At 45.2% G+C, this 19,041-nt stretch overlaps 1 protein-coding gene across 4 annotated transcripts in view; it reads right to left on the bottom strand.

Annotated features, from left to right (window-relative positions):
• The window catches only part of Ankh (ANKH inorganic pyrophosphate transport regulator), a 127,873-nt gene extending 117,931 nt beyond the window's left edge, over positions 1-9,942 (bottom strand). The window contains exon 1 of one of the 4 annotated variants that reach the window (XM_063281148.1): positions 9,452-9,942. In XM_063281148.1, coding sequence (XP_063137218.1) covers positions 9,452-9,547 — 96 coding nt within the window. In that variant the 5' untranslated portion in view covers positions 9,548-9,942. Of the gene's footprint in view, positions 1-4,023; positions 6,514-9,451 lie in introns of those variants that run through there. The other 3 variants (NM_053714.2, XM_063281149.1, XM_063281150.1) reach the window with 3 other exon arrangements.
• Between the last annotated feature and the right edge of the window lie 9,099 nt (positions 9,943-19,041).

Below are 19,041 nucleotides of genomic sequence, written 5' to 3'. Positions count from 1 at the left end.
GTAGTGGTGCATGATCTCAGGGCTGGGGAGGGCCGGCCGAGTCAGGAAGCATGTGAGTACCAAGACAGCACAAAACAAGCGTAACAATGAAAAAGCAAAACTCTAAAACCAGAGAAATAATTGTCAACTCCTCCCAAGGACCCTGGACCAGTTCCTGATCTAGATACACATTCTGCAAGGTGACTGCTCATCTCAGAATAAACAGCCCCTTTCCTCCGACAAACAGTCAGGTTATTTTCCTTCTCAGGACCGACTTCAAAATCAGTTCTGGCATGAAGAAGTGATTTTTCCCACATCCAGTGAGAAAGCTGAAACCCTGCTTACTTGACTGAGATAACTCTTAAATGTTGCCAATGTCCTTTTCAATTGTCTGTTCTCACAGCATCACTGTGGAGTTTGGAGGCTGTACTAGGAACAGAACGCTCCCAGAGCCTTGGCAGTAGCAAAAGCAAATCAAGCTGAACCTAGGTCTGCAAGGCTTGGTCTGAAGCCTGCATCTACCCGCACGGTCACCTGGCTTTACCTCTGGAGTGTTTAGGGGGAGTGTGGGGGGCACCTCATGTTGGGGAGAGCTATAGACGAACATCTTGCTGTTTCAGGCACCGGATGAGTGCTCAGCTGTCATCCAGGCTGTCTGATTGGGCAGCATGGAGTTAAGTTGTGCCGCCCTATCAGATAGCCTACTCTGACTGCAAAGGCGTTTCAGGTGGTTTACCTGTCATTTATTTTGTATTAGTTGTGTGTGTGTGTGTGTGTGTGTGTGTGTGTGTGTGTGTGTGTGTGCGCGCATAAGTGCATGTGTGTGTATGCAAGTGCATATGTGAAACCCACTCTGTAGACCAGGCTGGCCTTGAACGCAGAGATCCACCTGTGTCTACCTCCCGAGTGCTAGGATCCCCACCATCTGGCTAATTGTTGTTCTTACTACTTGTGCTTATGGGGGGCTCCTTTTCAGAATATCCGAGTCTGGCATTGCACTTAGAATACCCGCAAAACTCTGAAAATAACTAAGGAGTCATAGGAGGGATTTAAAGGAGGTGAGAAAAACCACAGTGGTATAAAGGTTAAAAGGGACTAATGGTACAGGAAGGGCTTAATGCAGAGGCAGACAGAAGGGCAAGGCTGGTGATGAAACATGGGGAGGGGTAAGTAACATCAAAAATATTTCAAAAAAGTCTACTACTACAGAAGTTTTCATATATACACATATACATATATACATATATATACACACACACATTATATATATATATATATATATATATATATATATATATATATATAAAATACATACACACATATACACATATGTGGAGTTTAAATGGAGTTACCCTATAACGGGTCAACAATATAATCCTCCTTCTCTAGAATGATAATAAAAACTCTAACGCTCGCTCGGAGCAGTTACGTCCTTTGGAGCTGTTTGTCAGTGAAGTACCACAGACTCCCAAACATTGCAGACTTTCCAGCACCCTTTGTTATCCTCCAGGACTTGACAGTGAGACCCTACTGCCGAAGATGCCATCCACTTGAGTCACTGAACGTGGAGAGATTTACCGGGTACTCACCAGGAAGCTTTATTCCTACTGGCTAGCTTTCACTGTGCTGGAAGGTGCTATTCAGAGTAGTCAGGGAGAGAATGAATTACCAGTCTTACCCAGTTGTGACCCCTATGACTTACATCAACGACCAACCTGGCAAGACACATCCACTGGTACAATAGCGGCAAGAGTGTCCTACAGTAGTCAACTACTTTCTGACTGGATCCAAGTCCTACTCCACAAGATAAAACTCATACTTGGCACCCTTATCAGGTGAAGAACCTGTGTCTAGACAGATCATAGGCACTAGAGGAGAGCCTATTACTATTACTGCTAAATATACATAGTATAGTAAACCAATTCCTAAGGGCAAACTGTTACGCTATAGATTAGCTCACCTTTCAACCACCGTCATCAGAGATGCTTTCTTTTGCAGTAAATACTGATTCACTCAAAGACCCCAAACTAGTCAAGGTGCAGAAAACAAGAGAGTGTGGAATGCTCAGGTCCAAATGGGACATTGATATTACACTCCTTCTTCCAAAGCTCAGGAAGAGGAGCAGACAGAGTGTGTAAGCGTCTGAGGCAATGGAGGACTATAAACAAAGTGTTTTCTGGACACAGCAGGGCAAGTGCACACATGAAGTCGGTGTGGTTATAGAGACAGTATGTGCAAGACCTGCGATGGCTCAGCATAGACTAAATCCCAGCATGGACACAGTTGACAGCTGCTGGGAGAGAGTCAGTTTCTTCAAGATAGTGACCCACAGTAGTCGGTGGTCTGACCACTCTCCAGTGGAAAGCCACACATCTAAGAGTGTATGGGTACCACAAACTGCACTTGGTGGTTTAAAGATTTAGACAGGAAGTTGAGTGGGGAGGGATGGAATGATGTATCCAGGAGGCATGGGGGAGGGATACATACATACATACATACCTGACATGTGTGTGTGTATGTGTGTGTGTGTGACTAAAATACAAAAAACAGTTACTTCACTGACAATGACTTTAGACCTCTCTAGAATAAAAACAATGAACAAAAGAATCCATGTCACTAGAGGCGACCAAAATCATTTATTCTTTATTTTGCTTGGCAGTCTAATGAGTTTTGGTTTCCTGGACACAGACTGGACCCAAGGCAGAAAATTTAGAAGCAAACTCGACAAGCTGGCTATTTGAATTGCACTTTGTCGGTGTTATTAAAGAGGTTGGGTAGGCACACTGCATAAATGTCTGGTGAGAAACAATGAGAACAGCAGATACATAACCTAAAACAGGAGGAGGAGGAAGAGCAGCAGCAGCAGATGCATTTAAGGGTTTCCAAAGTTCAAAAGAGTAGTGCCCACAAATGGCTGGCGTGACATTGTAGAGTATTTTGAATGTCACTGTCATGGGCAACCTTGATTGCCTAGAACAAGACAGACATTCACAGACTGCCAAAAATGCTAAACTAGGTTTTGTAAACTACAATTCATAAGGTAGAAAAACAGACATATGTTGTTCAATTAGATTAGTTTTCATAATTAAGAAAATATTTCGTACCTAAAAGGACAAGCTTCAGTTATTAAAAAATTTTGCTAGTGTGGGACACCTGTACCCAGATAACAGTAAAGAAAGTAAGCCTTTCTTTAATCTCCAAGGTGACTAGTAGAGCCACAGGTACTCACAGAACACCTGACATCACAGGTACTCACAGAACACCTGACATCACAGGTACTCAAACACCTGACATCACAGGCACTCACAGGAACACCTGACATCACAGGTACTCACAGAACACCTGACATCACAGGTACTCACAGAACACCTGACATCACAGGTACTCACAGAACACCTGACATCACAGGCACTCACAGAACACCTGACATCACAGGTACTCAAACACCTGACATCACAGGCACTCACAGAACACCTGACATCACAGGCACTCACAGAACACCTGACATCACAGGCACTCACAGAACACCTGACATCACAGGCACTCACAGAACACCTGACATCACAGGTATTCACAGAACACCTGACATCACAGTACTCACAGAACACCTGACATCACAGGTACTCAAACACCTGACAAAACATTTTTTTAAAGGGAGACATCACCAGTATCCCCAGATCTCTCTGGCATAGTATATACTGGGAATTTTACAGGGTTTATTGCCTCCATTCACATATGACCATAAGGAGTTAAGTGTCCGTTCCACACATACACCTCATCATGACCACCTCCATCACCCACAACACCCCCCACTACAGCATGATCACCTCCATCACCCCACCACACCGCCCACTACACCATGACCACCTCCATCACCCCCACATACCCCCCACTACAGCATGATCACCTCCATCACCCTGCCACACCCACTACAACATGACCACCTCCATCACCCCACCGTACCCTCCCCACTACATCATGACCATCTCCATCATCCCAAACCAAACAAGGAAGAGTAGAAAGAATGCAAACCAGACTACTTACCACTAGCATACAGTGGAGCATACTCCATCTCCCAAGGGTTCCCATATGGTAAATGACATTATACTCTACACCACAAAACCACTGTTAAGAACTTGATCTATTACTAGAAAGAGGCGTGGATATGATCGGCATGTACGAAGGACAGGCATGGAAAGAAGCAAGCTAGCAAAGTGCCATTTACGCTGCTCACCAAACCATGTCAACATGTAAAGGAAGAGACCCACCAACCGCCGGCTTACACCTTGGTGGATCTCCAAACAGCCCGCTTTCCCAAGTAACCTGAAGAGAAGTGCTTTAGTGCGGACGTACTGCTGAAGAGAACTGGAAGCACAGCAGACAAGTGAGCAAGAACACTAAGGTGGCCACACTGTCCTTGACTAAATATGGACTGTAAGAAAAGTGCAACCTCATTTTCTATGTAAGAATGACAAGCTGAAATAGGCACAAAGGCATGCCAGGCAGCGAGCCCAGGGCCCTAGACAAAGCACAGTATGCAGTTGCTACACAGAGACGTCTACTGAAACTTTAGGTTGCAAAAGAACAAACAAGAAACTTCAATATTTGAACAACGCAGCTACACACAACAGACAGACTGAATACGAGTTCATGTCAAATGAAATATTATGCTGCCATTTAAAGCCATACTTAAACACATTTAGGGCTTTTGTTTGTTTAGTTGGTTTTCTTTTCTCTTTCTTTTAGGGGTGGTTGTGGTGGTAGAGTTGAGGACTGAACACAGGGCCTTTGAGTATTCTACACAATCAGTCCATCACTGAGACACCTTCCCAGCCCTATAAATACTTCTAAATTACTTAGAGAAAATGTTTTTGTATTCTATAAAACATTATACAACACCCCCCAACTCCCATCTCTCTCAACTGGATTTAAAAAACTAGTTGGCAAGAGATGTCCAAATCATTAAAATTTTCTCTTCGTAGTGGAATTAAAAGTACCTTTCTCCTAGCCCCTGATTTTCAGCATATTTTCCTTTTTATGAATTGAGACTCATCCTCATGATGTGGCCTCAGCTTTCTGAGTGCCAGGGTTCCAGGCATGTCCTAAAGTACCTGGCCATTTTTCCTTTTATAATTAGAAAATTTCACTAATACAGAACAAACCCAAGGGGTCTCTCCTACTGTCACTTTAGAAACTTAGCTTGAGACTGGCACTTGAGTTTTTTGGCACGTTGACAGGGTACCCATAGGTTGTCAGATCACATCAGACAAACCCACCTAGCAGGTTCCCAAATGGCTCAGTGAAGTGACCCTGAATGAAGGAAGAGTCCTTTCCAAGAGAGGCCTCAGTCACACACTGACTCCTGCCCTTTCTATCCCTATCCCTCTTGGTCCAGTGGAAGAAAACGATTTTGCAAAGGAATGAAGATATATTTTAGAAAGGAAGAACACTTCTGCAATAGGGTTTTACTGCTGTCAAGAGACACCATGACCATAGCAACTCTTACAAGGGAAAACACTTCACTGGGGCTGGTGGACAGCTCAGAGTTTTAGTCCATTATTGTCGTGGTGGGAAGCACGGTGGCATGCAAGCCGACATAGTGCTGTAGAGGTAGCTGAGAATGCCACACTGGGCCTGGCTTGAGCATCTGAGACTTCAAAGCCCCACCCCCAGTGACATACTTCCTCCAACAATGTCACACTTCCTCTAACAAGGCCACACCTCCTAACAGCGCCAATTCTTATGATCTTAAGGGGGCCATTTTCATTCAAACCACCACAACTTACTAGTTCTTTTTCCTGGCCCTTTCATTATCTCCTCCTCTGCTTTTGATGATGACAGCTCGGGACATCCTTAACTCAGAAATGTAACTCTAGGCTTTCTACACTAGGAAGGGCTTTCTTAAGAAAGGCTGTGCTGGATCTGGGGACAGGGGTCAGTAGTATAGTATGCATACTGCTCCTCCAGAGGACCAGAATACAGTTCCTGGCACCTTCATCAGGTGGCAAACTCTACAAAACTCAGTGAGCCTTTTACAGCCATTTGAAATACCTGCTTGGCATAGGAGCACATTACCTGTAGTCTTAGAGCTGAGGCAGGAGGATCAAGAGTTGAAGTCAAGCCTGAGCTACATAACAAACTCCTGTCTTCAGTTGGGGAAGGGAAGGACAATCTGGCACTAAGTAGAATAAATTTCAGCTTGAGACTGCTGCAACATTTTTTACTCAAGTTGCCCTTAAGATTTTTAAGTGCTGTTAAGTACCTTTTATAATAGTTATTTATTCTATATAACTTGATGTGCTAGCTGGTTTTTATGTCAATTCGACACAAGCTAAAGTCACCTGAGAGGAGGAAACCTCAATTAAGAAAATGCCTCCCTAAGATCAGGCTGCAGGAAAGCCTATAGGGCATTTTCTTAATTATTGATTGATGTGGGAGGGTCCAGACCACTGTGGGTGGGGCCATCTCTGTGCTGTAATACAGGGTTCTATTGTAAGAAAGCAGCCTGAACAAGCCTGAGGGGCAAGCCAGTAAGCAGCACCCCTCACAACCTCTCCAAGCTCCTGCCTCCAGGTTCCTGCCCAGTTTGAGTTCCTGCCCCCCCCCCCCCCCCGAGTTCCTTCAGTGAAGGCTACAATGTGGAAGTGTAAGCCAAATAAACCCATTTCTCCCCAACTTGCTCTTCTTGGTCAGGGTGTTTCATCACCGCAATAGAAACCCTGACTAAGGTACTTGGTGATCCTGGCTTCAAGAAAATCAGGGACTTTTTGTACCTAGTAGATCAAACAAGACATTTAGATAGTGTAAAAGAAACAAGCTGGGGGTTGGGGATTTAGCTCAGTGGTAGAGCGCTTGCCTAGCAAAGCGCAAGGCCCGGGGTTCGGTCCCCAGCTCCGAAAAAAAGAAAGAAAAAAAAGAAAGAAAGAAACAAGCTGTTTAAAATATATGCTGGGGTGGGGGTGGGGATGGGGGTGGGTCGGAGCAGTACTGCTCAGTGGGTAAAGTTCTGCTAACAAAAGGGGGAAGGAGAGAAGTGATTCCACAAAGTTGCCCTTTGACCTCCACACATGTGCCTCGACACGCACATGCACGCGTACATGCACGCGTGCACGCACACGCGCGCGCGCATGCGCGCACACACTCACACACACCGACCAGTAAATAAAATTCTATAATAAAATATACCCTAGCATTTTTTTATACCCTAACATTTTGCTTCTTTATTTAGTAACCTGTATTGTTCTGTGGTAGAGGCTGCATTCAACAGCTTTATAAAGAAGGTATTGGCTGTTTCTTACGCTTTCTCCTCAACCAAGGCCTAATCCAACCTTAGTAAAATTAAGTATTGTTTCCGCTGAATTATCTGAATGATTCATCTCTTCCAACATGGACTTCTGGGTTACAGTCTCCATTTCCCGGGAGCATACGTTCACAATCTCTCTTTATCTACTGGGACTTTCAAGTTCACAATATGGAGCTAGCCAGATGGCTCGGCTGATAAAGGTGTATGTGTGGCCTGTCTTTCTCACTAAATAAATGTAATAAAAAATGTAAAGGTCCAAAATATGACAGCAAAGATTAAACTTCGGCCTAGGGTGAGATCTGGGGAGCTAGAACTTATTTCTCAGTTTCAACGAATCCTGGGAAAATATCCCTGAGCAGTCTTCACTGGTGAAGGCTGATCGTCAGAACCTGCAAGGGCCAAGGTGGGTGTAGACCTGAAATTCAGGTCTGCCAGTTACTATCTATGTAGTTCTTGGACATGAGATTCACCGTGCCTAGACCTCTCATTCATCCCTCAAATACAAAATGCATAAACATAGCATGATGTTTTAACCATGTACTTGATAATCAATGACTGTAAGTGATTAATGTTTTAGACTATCAACCAGTAACAATTGGGAATAAAAGGATGTATATGTATATGTATATGTATATAATCAAAAGCAGTTTCTGTGAAAAGTGAAAATAGATATTTCTTTGCTATAATGCTTATGTATGATATTTTAAAAACATGTTTTGTTTGTTTTTGAGACAGAGTCACACTGTGTAGCCCTGGCTGACCTGGAACCCTTTCTGTAGACCAGGCTTGCCTGGAACTCACAGAGACTCACCGGCCTCTGCCTCCCTAGTGCTGGGATTAAATCCACACCTGGATGAAAAACAGGTTTTGTAATTGCCAGAATGCTCCATTGTATCACCTCCCCAACCAGCTATAAAATGACAGAGAACTCCATAATGTTTATGGAGTGAATCAGGGAACTAGAATAGACTTATGGGTCTCTTAAGGGGATCTGAGACTTGCTGTGTGGTTCCTTTTTGTGATCACCCATGTTCAGTGACCACACTTTTCAGTGGAATCTAAATTTCTACCCTCAAAGTTCTGCCACTGGCTCTGTGTAAATCGCAAACTCGCCTTTATACTCACAAACAAAACCTACTCAAGAAACACTCCATACATCATTCCCCACGGAGAGGTGGACTACACCTGCCATCCAGTGACTGTCTAAAACTCCTCACTCCCGCCTCCACTCCTGAACAGACAGAGCCCCGTAATGAACAAAAGAGCATTTATCCCACTGCTTTGAATGGGGAAAAAAATAGCCCATTTGCAAAAGTAGCTCTATCTTACACTTTTGAAAAGATACAGCTCCCATCCCAAAAATCCTCTCCCGGGCCTTCGGATGTAACTGCAACTGCCTGGAAGCCCTGCAAAAGGGTACCAGTGCCTCACCGCTGGAGAGCCTGCAGCACCAGATAGGGAATGACGCCATATGGAGATAGCATGAAAAAAGAAAGGACGAGAAGGCAGCACTAGAAATGTGCTCCGGTCCAAGAAGGTAAAAGGAGGGGGAGGAAGAGAAAGAAAGAGAGAAAGAGAGAAAGAGAGAAAGAGAGAAAGAGAGAAAGAGAGAAAGAGAGAGAGAGAGAGAGAGAGAGAGACTAAAGTAAAGAGATAGTCAGTGGTCCACTATGCCAGGTACCTTCAGGACACCCCTAATCCTTACCTAGGCTACAAGCAAATATGTAAATTTGGAAGTACGTGGGAAATCTACTTGGAGCCATTGTAGAGCAAATTCTCCCACCATCACCACCATCACCAACCCTGTGCAAGTAAAAAGCCAGCACTAAATGCTACTAGAAACTACATGGAGTTCTTGGGCCCCAGGTTTACATAATCACAAATTACATAATACTCATCCCCAGCACGAAACCCCCTTCTATAGGTGAAGTTCCCCCATCATCCCGTCGCTTGCCATTTTCCAAAGAACGCTGGAAAAGTCTCCAATATCTGCGAAGGGAGAAGATGGGGTGCTGCAAAAGTCATCCTCATAAGCTGCAAAGCCGTGTCAAATGGTCCAGGGTAAAGGGGGCTCGGAGCAGGTGACTCCCTTCCTCCCGCATCCCTCAGCGCCCGGCATCCAAGGCCGAGGCTGGGCGAGCGGGGCGCACCGGGCGCGGCCGGGCTTACCTGCTCCCCGAAGTCGATGGCTATGTTGGTGATGCCAAGGGGCACCAGGAACCGGATCAGGGGCCAGTAGTGCGTGAGCGCCGGGAATTTCACCATAGTCCCCGCCGTGGGCTGACCCCACACTCATCTGCCGCCGCGAGGGCACTGTGCTGGGAGGCGCGCGGAGCGCGGCGCGGGGACGGAGGCCGCGGCTGGCGGGGCCTGGGGCGGCGGCTGCTCGCGGCGGCGGCGTCCTCTCCAAGCGCGGCTGCTCTAGCAGAAGAGCCGCGAGCTCAAGTCCATCCCCGCTGCCCTCCCACACAACAAAGATCTGCCGGGGAGAAAGAGAGGAGGAACAGGGACAGCGGCAGTGGCGGCGGCGGCGGCAGCAGAGGCTTCTGCTGACAGCGGCTCCATTATAAGCGCTCTGGGCCCGGAAATAAATAAATAACCGCGCGCACGAGGCGCCTCCGCCGCCGCCGCCGCCGCGCGGAGGAAATCAGGGGCGGGCGGAGGCGCGACACCGCTGGCGACCCGGGGAGGGGGCCGGCCGGGCGCCGCCTCCCGGCTCCGCTGCGCGCGGCCCGGCCGCGGGGGGCGCTGCGCTCGCACGGGCCGCTGCAGTCCCCACCCGCGTGGGACCCGGGCGCCGCCTGGGCCGGGCGCGCGGAGCGAGGAGGCTGGCGGGCGGGGACTCGGGGCCGCACCGCCTGGGTGACTCGACACCGACCGCCCCACGCCGTCCGGTGAAGAGCGTCCGGGAAGGCCGCGTGAGCGCCGTCTCCAGAGTTGGGAACCCGGCGCAGAGCTCCGGGGACTGCGGGGCTGGAAAGGCCCCGGCGTCTGGGTGGCCTCTAGGCGGGCAAGAAGCTGCTTTAGGGTGATGGGGATATCGCTGCATCAGAGGGAGAGAAGGAAGGTTTACCCGAAGGAGCATCTCTCCTGATGGAGATCTGAGGCCCCTGGGGTCCCTGGGGAAAATACACTGGGTAGTAGGGACTGACCGCCCGGGGCTGGGTTTCTGTGATGCTCCACACGGGTTTCCAGCTTTTGCTAGTAACGTGCAACTGTTTACCTATTTTAAAGCCAACCGGTAAATCTGCTTTTAAATTGAAAAGAAGGGGGGGGGGGGAGAAAATCTGCTCGGCTGTGTTATAATATGCCCCCAGTGATTTCCTGATAAATCGTTTGCTGAGCTGAGACTCTTACCTAAACCTGAACAACTTGACAAAGCCAGCATCAGCCGGTGTCCCAGTGTAGTGTATGAAAAAAAGGCTCCAAGGCAGTGACAGAAGCATTCTAAGCAGGGCGGGGCTGGCCTCCATGAGAAGCATACAGTCACAAAAAGCCACTTTATAGCAGGTCGCAGGTCTTGTGCTTGCTTTGACTCTCTGTTCTTACCTTAATTTTTTACCTTAATATTTATTTTATTATTTTATGTGTGTGGGCTTTTTTTTTTTTTTTTTTTTTTTTTGCCTGCATGTATGTCTCTGTATCTTATACTTGCCCAGCACCCACAGAGGCCAGAAGAGGCCATTGGATCTTCTCCTGGATTACAGAACTTTGTGAGCTGCCATGTGGGTGGTGGAATGGAATCCAGGTCCTCTGGAAGAGCAGCCTGTGGTCTCAACTGCTGAACCATCTCTGTGTTCAGAGATGCCCTCTTGAAATGATTAATTTCTGAACGAGGGGGTCTTGGGTTTTCATTCTATTGCAGTTAATTTAGGCAGTTTGTTCTCCTCTTATCTTCTTCCTATGCATCTTTTAAAATAAGCATATGGGGTTAAACTTATGTATTGCTTAAAACAACCGAGTATTTTGTTCTGAGAAATAAACCCATTCCCTTTGATTATCTCTAAGGCTCATGTTAATATTGTACTTGAAGGTAATTGGAGGCAGGAGGATTGCTGTAAGTTCCAGGCCAGTCTTGGCTACATAAGGAGTTCCAAGCCTGCTAGGACTCTAAGAGAGACATTACCTTTGAAAACTAATTAAATACATAGGTAAGCAAATAAATAATGGCTTGAGACATTAACTTTCTGGTGCAGATTTTCCCAACTGCATTGCAAGTATTAAATATTTCCATATTTGATGCCTTTATCCCCTTCGGTTCTATACAGTGTGATTGAGGTCCCTAAAAATCAGGAAACCAATTTACCCAAAGGACCGTGTAACCCCAAATTACATCACCTAGAATTAAAACAAAACTTTGGTCATTGTTCATTTCGTTTAATATGTCAAACAGTTGCCCTTAAAAGAGATTTTTTTCCAGCAAAACAGGAAGTTCTTGTGTACAACACCCTCCCCAGGAGCAATTCCTGAAAGGTGTGTTTCTGTGTAGTCAGTTATTAAGCTAACCGGACTATTTAAAGGAGTTCATGCAGGGAGAAAGACTTCTGTTCTAAAGCAAATATGTTCTGGTGGTTTACCCATTCTGTTAGTCTAGCTTTTCATAAGCTCATTCCAATTAAAGTGATCTACTTGTGCTGACCTTTGTCCGGGATGTGAATTGATGAGGTCCTGGATCAATGCACCTGAAGGCCAGTTTGCTCTCGCTGGTCTCTGGATGAGGGCTGCCACAGCTTAGCTGCTACAGTGGCATGCACACCCACTTCGGTCTGAAGGGGATGGTGAGAAAAATCAGTCAAAGGCCATTATCCTTTGAGTGATTTTTAAATGTCTCCTTAATGAGTATGTTGGTGTCATCGTTGATTAAGGACAAGGATATCTTTTTTAGACTTTAAGGGAATATAAATTCAACTAACACCAGGGAAACTTAAAAAAGGAAATGAAGTATTTAATTGGTTTGTTGTTGTTTATTGTTTTGTTTTGTTTTTCACTAAAGTATCACAGCCAGGGGGTTGAGAAATGGCTCAGCAGTGCTGACTCTCTCTGGAAGAGGACTCCAGTTTGGTTCCCAGCAACCAAGTCTGACGATGGCATGCCACTGCCTGCATCTTCTACTTCTGCAGGCACCTACACTCGTGTGCACAGTGCCCCTCCCCCAGTGCACGCACACTCATAACTAAAAAGAAAATAGATATTTAAAAAATAGAATCACAATCAAATAACAGATTGAAAAAGGAAGCCTTGCCCCTGCCCTGTTATAAAGGTAGTTGCCATGTTGTCAACAATATGACACGAAAGCCCCAAATGTAAGGGATGGCGGTAAGAAGTTCTCTGAATTATGCAGAGGCTAAAACACCTCAGCGTGAATTATGTCAGCTATATCTAGAAGCTATCTTCAGAAAGGTACAGCTTTTTCTTTTTTTATTTATAAATTCTTAGATCTGATCACTTCCGGCCCACTGTCATCACAAGGTTTATAGAAAAAAAGGTATCCTGAGAGAGAATATAGGATCAGTGGTTAAACAGTAGCTGCATTTGCATGGTATGAGTTTGAGCAGGAACTGTTTTCCTCTTCCAGTCCCCTGTCTTTAACAAAACAAGCATGTATAAATCTGTAAAGAGAAAATGGTTTTTAAAAAAGGTATGGCAGTCCAAGTGAGAATGTTCCCATATGATCAGATATGTGAACTCTTAGTCCCAAGTTGGTGGTGCTGTTTGGGGGTGGGGAGGGTCTCGCCCTCCATTTCCTGTTAGGTCTCTCTCCCTAGCTCACCATGCCAGACACAGGTTTCTCAGCTTCTTACTAAGCCACCAGGATGGCCTGCTGCGATGCCATCCCACCGTGGTAGACTCCCAGCCTCTGAAACCGTGAGTCCAAATAAACTCTTCCTTCTCTAAGTTTCCTAGGCCACAGTATTTAGTAACAACAACAGATAAGGGACTTACATCAAAGATACACAGAAAACATGGAGGAGCAAGGCAGCATTGCTTTTAGAGTAAGGGACTAGGTTTTTTTTGGGTTTTTTTTGTTTTTGTTTTTTTTGTTTGTTTGTTTGTTTTTGTTTTTATTTTTATTTTTTTTGAAAAAAGAGTTTCCTAAGTGACTAGTGATATAACATTATGGCATAAGGTTATTGCTAAGCCCACACCTTTATTTCTTTTTCAGTCCACAGTCTTACTATGTAGCCTTGACTGGCCTCATGCTCATGATCGTCTGGTCTCCTGAGTGCTGTGATTACCATCTGTAGTGCCTATATGTAGTACTAATTGATCTGAAAAAAGAAGCTAGTGCAGAAGAGTAAATGCTGCATACACATCTGATTCGCCTTTTTTTTTTCCTGAATTAATCTTAAATTTGTAAGTTCAAATCATCCCACAAAACATTTGCTGCAATGACTGACTGAATACCATGCTTAAGGTTGATTATCTGGGGTGGGGGCTATGCGACTGAGCATCCTTTCCCTCAGGGGTCTCCTGACATCACACTGAGATGATAACAATGAAGACAGTCTGGCAGCAGATGCCATGCAGGCTTGCGTATGCTTGATTTATGGAGTCACCGACGTCGGTCATCACGACCATGCTGTGCCCTGTGTTGAGCATAACCAAATTAGCCGTTTGCTCTGATGGAAGACTTAGTCCCAGGGATTGATGCCTGGTATTCAAGTGAGTCATATGCACCCTAAAATAGAGGAGACCAGATATACATTCCGCTGGGCCGGGTGCCAACGGGCTCCACGGCTGATTTCAAACGGGGGAAGAGGCAATTTCTGTAGACTGTGTTCATATAAGCATCCGCCTACTGGGGAAGGTTACTGCCCAGGTCTCAGTGTCCAGAGACAAAAGAGAGAATGTTTGCTTCTTCCCAGCTGGAAATTTCATGCATGCTGTCATCCTGTTGTTCCAGGCCACGGCCTGATAATTAACCTGAGTGAATGATCAAAATTAGGTTTTGTGCTCCTAGTGTGTGCCAGTAGTTGGAGGCAGGAGGGGAGTAGCAGATTATCCCAAATTAAAATTGGAAGCAGATAAGCCAGAAGTAGCCAAATTAAGCCTAAATTACAGTTCCCACTTTTCACGACTTCTTTAATAATATTTAAGGGACCACACAGATGCCTCAAATTGCTGTACTGTTAAAAGGCCATGGGGACGATTTCTACCTACAGGTATGAAGTGATCTGAAGCAGAATTTGTTAAGTTGAAAAGCAAGGTGCAAAAAAAAAAAAGTACTTGGGTGCAGTGGGGGAGAGGGAGGAGGGAAGGAGGAGGGGGAGAAGTGGGGTGAGGGAAGAGAGAAAGGGGGAGAAACTATGTGGAAGTATTTATATGCAAGTGGGCCTGCTTTTATTTGCAAATTGATGCTGGCAGAAAAACCCAAGATTAATTAAATGTGTGTGAGGGAAGAAAGAGACCGGGGTAGAGTGAATGGAAGAAAGGCTTCCCTAAACGCACCTTATTGTCTGATTTAGGCTTTGGAAACCTTCCAGTCTTATACATTGAAGGACCAGAAACAAAAGAAAAAAAATATGGATAGAAAGCAAAACCTCTTGTTTATCCCCTTTTCCCCACTGGGAAAAGGATTTAGGGTAACTCCAGTCAAAGCTCAGTTATATGCTTAGATGACTGTCTTGGATTTTTTTTTTTTTTTTATTTCTCTATAATTGTTAACCGGCAAAACATTCGGAGAGACTCTTGCTAGGTTAATGATGCAACCAGTTGGCTTTGTGTGTATTGGTAACTATTAACCCACTCCTGCCCTTAACAATGGTGTAAGACAAAAGGCAGTTAGGGGTAGAGTCTATTGTTGCTCAAAGATGTCCTGTCAAGGACTTTGAGGACTTTGGAAGTGAGGTAAGTTAGCTGATCAGTTGCAGATTTGCTCATCTGGAGAAAAGTAAAGGAGGGGCTTCTGGGACTCCTGGTTCCATAGACCCCAGCTCTGGTAATTCTTTATGGACTGAACGGGACAGAGATGGACCCTGAAACAGACGTGCAGTTCTTCAGTTTCTTCTCTTTAGTCACCTTCAGTGTTTCACTGACCACAACATTTAAAATGCCTGGGGTTTAAGATAGTCAAGGACGTTGTTTATGTTTGAGAGCTTGCTGTCTCTCTGGGGCTTATTGCTTTTTAAGTTCTTTGATAGCGACATGACTTTTATACAGATTTCTTGTGTAACTCACTTCGATCATGTTTTCTGTTTTGTATTTGATAAAGAGAGCTGCTTCAGTCCCTGTTCCTAATGCATAATTCTGCACAAAGTATTCCATTCCGATGCAGGACTTAATCGCCGTGATTCTCCAAGCATCTCCTATTCTTCCCCATGCCCTAGAATAATAAGAGAAGTGAACGCATTTGTGTTTGAATTGAGTCTGCCTTAAATTGTCTTATGGGTAATCTCCCGTGTAACAAAGTGTTTCTGTTACTCGGTTAGTACTAATCAGGTTCCTGCGGTCTTATGATAACACACAGAAAGACTCCCTAGAAACTCCAGTTTCTAAGACTTTATTCTTTTTTCTTTTTAAAGATGTATTTATTTACTATATACGAGTACACTGTAGCTGTCTTCAGACACACCAGAAGAGGGCATCAGATCCCATTACAGATGGTTGTGAGACACCATGTGGTTGCTGGGATTTGAACTCAGGACCTCTGGAAGAGCAGCCAGCGCTCTTGACCACTGAGCCATCCCTCCAGGTCATCTTAAGAAAGAAGACATAGACACAGGCTCTTTGGCTGGGCACTGCATTTCAACCTGATCTACTTTTGCTCTTTAGAGCTACCATTTCTAAGAGAAATAGTATCAGTTCATCAGATGAGTGATGTCAGCAGACTATGTCACTTGCATACCACACAGTTCACCCCTATGTCCCTAAACTCCACCAGACAGCCTTTTCATACTTGAAGTTATTCCTGATTTCAATGCATCATTTCCCTACTAATTACAGGTTTTGTTTGTGTCTAAAGAGATGGTCAAGGTGCTAATGAAGTCACTGTGGATCAGTTAACCTTGTTATAGCTCATCTAGGAGCATCTTTTGTGTGTCTGCTGTATGGTAGGCATATTATAAGATGCCGGATACATATATTATAAGATGCTGGGTACATATATTATAAGATGCTGGGTACATATATTATGGTACCGGACAAAACACAGTTCCTTTCAGATGGGAAAAAGGTGAATGACGTTTCTCTGATTACTTCAAAACTCAGTGATAGTGCTGGTCAATGCAACTGGGCATTCGAAAGAAATAAAAGGTGTGCATTTAGGGGCTAAAAAACAAAACCCTAATTCACTGAACCGGGCAAATACCTCCAATGCCAGCCCTCAGGAGGCTGAGTTAGGAGACTGCACATCAAGAGCATGCTGTAAAACAAACCTCAGTTCTTTATTTGCAGATAATGAGATAATTTACACAGAAAGTCCCAGAACTCCCCAAAGGAAGCTGTCAGACTAATAATATACACACTTACCAAAGTCATAGACTACAATACATCATATTAATCCTCAGAATAATCCTACAAGAACCGCACTATTGCTCTGTATGTGTAGGCTGGGGCATTAGTACAAAGAGAAACCAAATACAAACAACCCAAAGTGTTATGCTGGTGGGCAGCAAAGCAGTACGCCAAACAGGGTATTCCCGACCTGAGAAACACCGCGACTGTTTCTCCAGGGTTCTTAAGCTTCGTGTATTTGGAGTGCACAGTTTCAGTTCTTCCCCGCAGTTTGTCACTCCCACTCCAGAAAGGGTTCATTCCGGGGAAGTGCCATTTTTACAAGAAGGCCAGGAGATTTTGAGGCTGGGCATTCAGGAAACTATGGATACACGGGCTGTATGTTTCTGTGTGCATGCAGGAGTTCTCTGTCCACAGAGGAACCACCTTAAGGCTCTCAGCAAATGCCCGCAACCTCACATAGCACCGAATTTTACATCCACTGGTTCATCCTTGACATACACACATACCTGTGATAACACTTAACTGTAAATTAGGTACAGGAAGAAATTAGCAATAACAAAGTAGAAATAATTGTAAGAATATACTGTGATAAAAGTTTTATGAAAGTGGTGCCTCTTTCTAAATTCCACTTTGTAGCCCAGGATAGCCTGAAAGTTGCTATGCAGCCCAGGTTGGCCTTGTTTTGGGATGATACTCGTATAACTAAACCCAGCTGGTCCCAAATTTAAGCTCCTTCTGCTTCTGCCTCCCAAGTGCTTCTGGGATTACAAGCACCTGACACTGAAGCAAACTTCGAGATAGCTCAATCACCAGCAGATTAGTCAGATGCTGGGAGAGGCTGGAGGGACTGGCAGCATCCACCGCTGAAAGGGGAAGAGGTATCATAAAAGGCTGGTCCCATTGTGAAGCCCAGAGCAGAACTTAAGAGTCAGATCCTCTCAGTGGAGAGGGCCTGCGGGAGTGTCATGCACCCAGCTGCCCAGCCTGGGTGAGAGTTGTGTAGAGGTGGGGTTGGGGGGTGTGGCGTCAAGCCAAGCCTGCACTGTAAGTCCAGATCTCCATGGTGGCACTCCTTGAGAGCATTCATGGTAATGAGCAAAGGTTCACAGAGACTAGTGAGAGATGTGAGGGCAAAACTATTCACTTCCCATTTTATTGTTATCATGACGTAACTCATGAGTCATTTTCCCCAGGAAAATTGCTGTTCACACTGCACTCATGAGTACATACAATCCTTGCAAGACCCCATGGGGGGTGGAGGGGGACGTCCTATAGGTAAGAAAACTGAAAGATCCAGAGGTTAGAGGCAAGCTCCCAAACCTTACTACTTGACAGGAATTACTTTACAAAGGCTGGTACGCTTCATTTTCGTTTGTTTCAGACTGCCTGTGCTGCCGTTTTGGGAGAAGAGACAGCTGACGTCAGACTGTGCCGGCGCAAGGCCCCCAGCCAGAACAGCGATGGGACAAGGGGCTTTCACAGTGACCACAATGCCACCTTCTCATCAGTGCTACATCGTTGGTGACGGATTCTTTGAGTTGGTTTGGGAGTTTGCTTTTTATCCTTGTTAGCACTAGGTGTCCACTTGACTTAGCTTAGAATCAACTGAAAAAGGAATCCTAATTTAATCATTTATCTTTTTCCGGTTAGTCTGTGGGGAGTTGTCTTCTTGTCTTTGCTGATGTAGGAGGGTCCAGTCCACAGTGACTGGCACTGTTTCCCAGGCGTAAGCAAATAAATTCTTTCCCTAATCTGTTTTTAAGCACAGGTTTGTATTGGTTTGTTTGTTTTATTTTGTTTTTCTACAGCAACAGAAAGGAAACTAGAACACTTTGCATCTTTGTTTCTTTTTAAGACAGGGTCTCCTGTAACCCAGGCTGGCCTTGAACTTACTGTATAGCCCAAGATGACCTTGCTAGAACACCTTCCATGTGTTGGAATTACACCACACCCAGCCTCCAATGTTTGTCTTTATTTTGTTATTATCATTATTTTGTTCTTTTGTTTGTTTATTTTGAGACAGAGTCTCACTATATACCTCTAGCTGGCCTGGAACTCACTGAGCAGAGCAGGCTGGTTTTGAACTCACAGTGATCTGCCCTCTGCCCTCTGCCCTCTGCCTTCTGCCCTCTGCCCTCTGCCCTCTGCCCTCTGCCCTCTGCCCTCTGCCCTCTGCCCTCTGCCCTCTGCCCTCTGCCCTCTGCCCTCTGCCAAGTTTAATGGTGCATATCATTTAAATGAATTCTATATAACAATTGTGTTTGTTCCTCAACTACAGGAAGGTATCTTGCTTGGTTCTTTGG

The sequence above is a fragment of the Rattus norvegicus genome, chromosome 2 (assembly GCF_036323735.1).
Source record: "Rattus norvegicus strain BN/NHsdMcwi chromosome 2, GRCr8, whole genome shotgun sequence".
NCBI lineage: Eukaryota > Metazoa > Chordata > Mammalia > Rodentia > Muridae > Rattus > Rattus norvegicus.
Note: the sequence above shows the minus strand (reverse complement) of the source record. Positions and strands in the feature narration are given on the sequence as shown.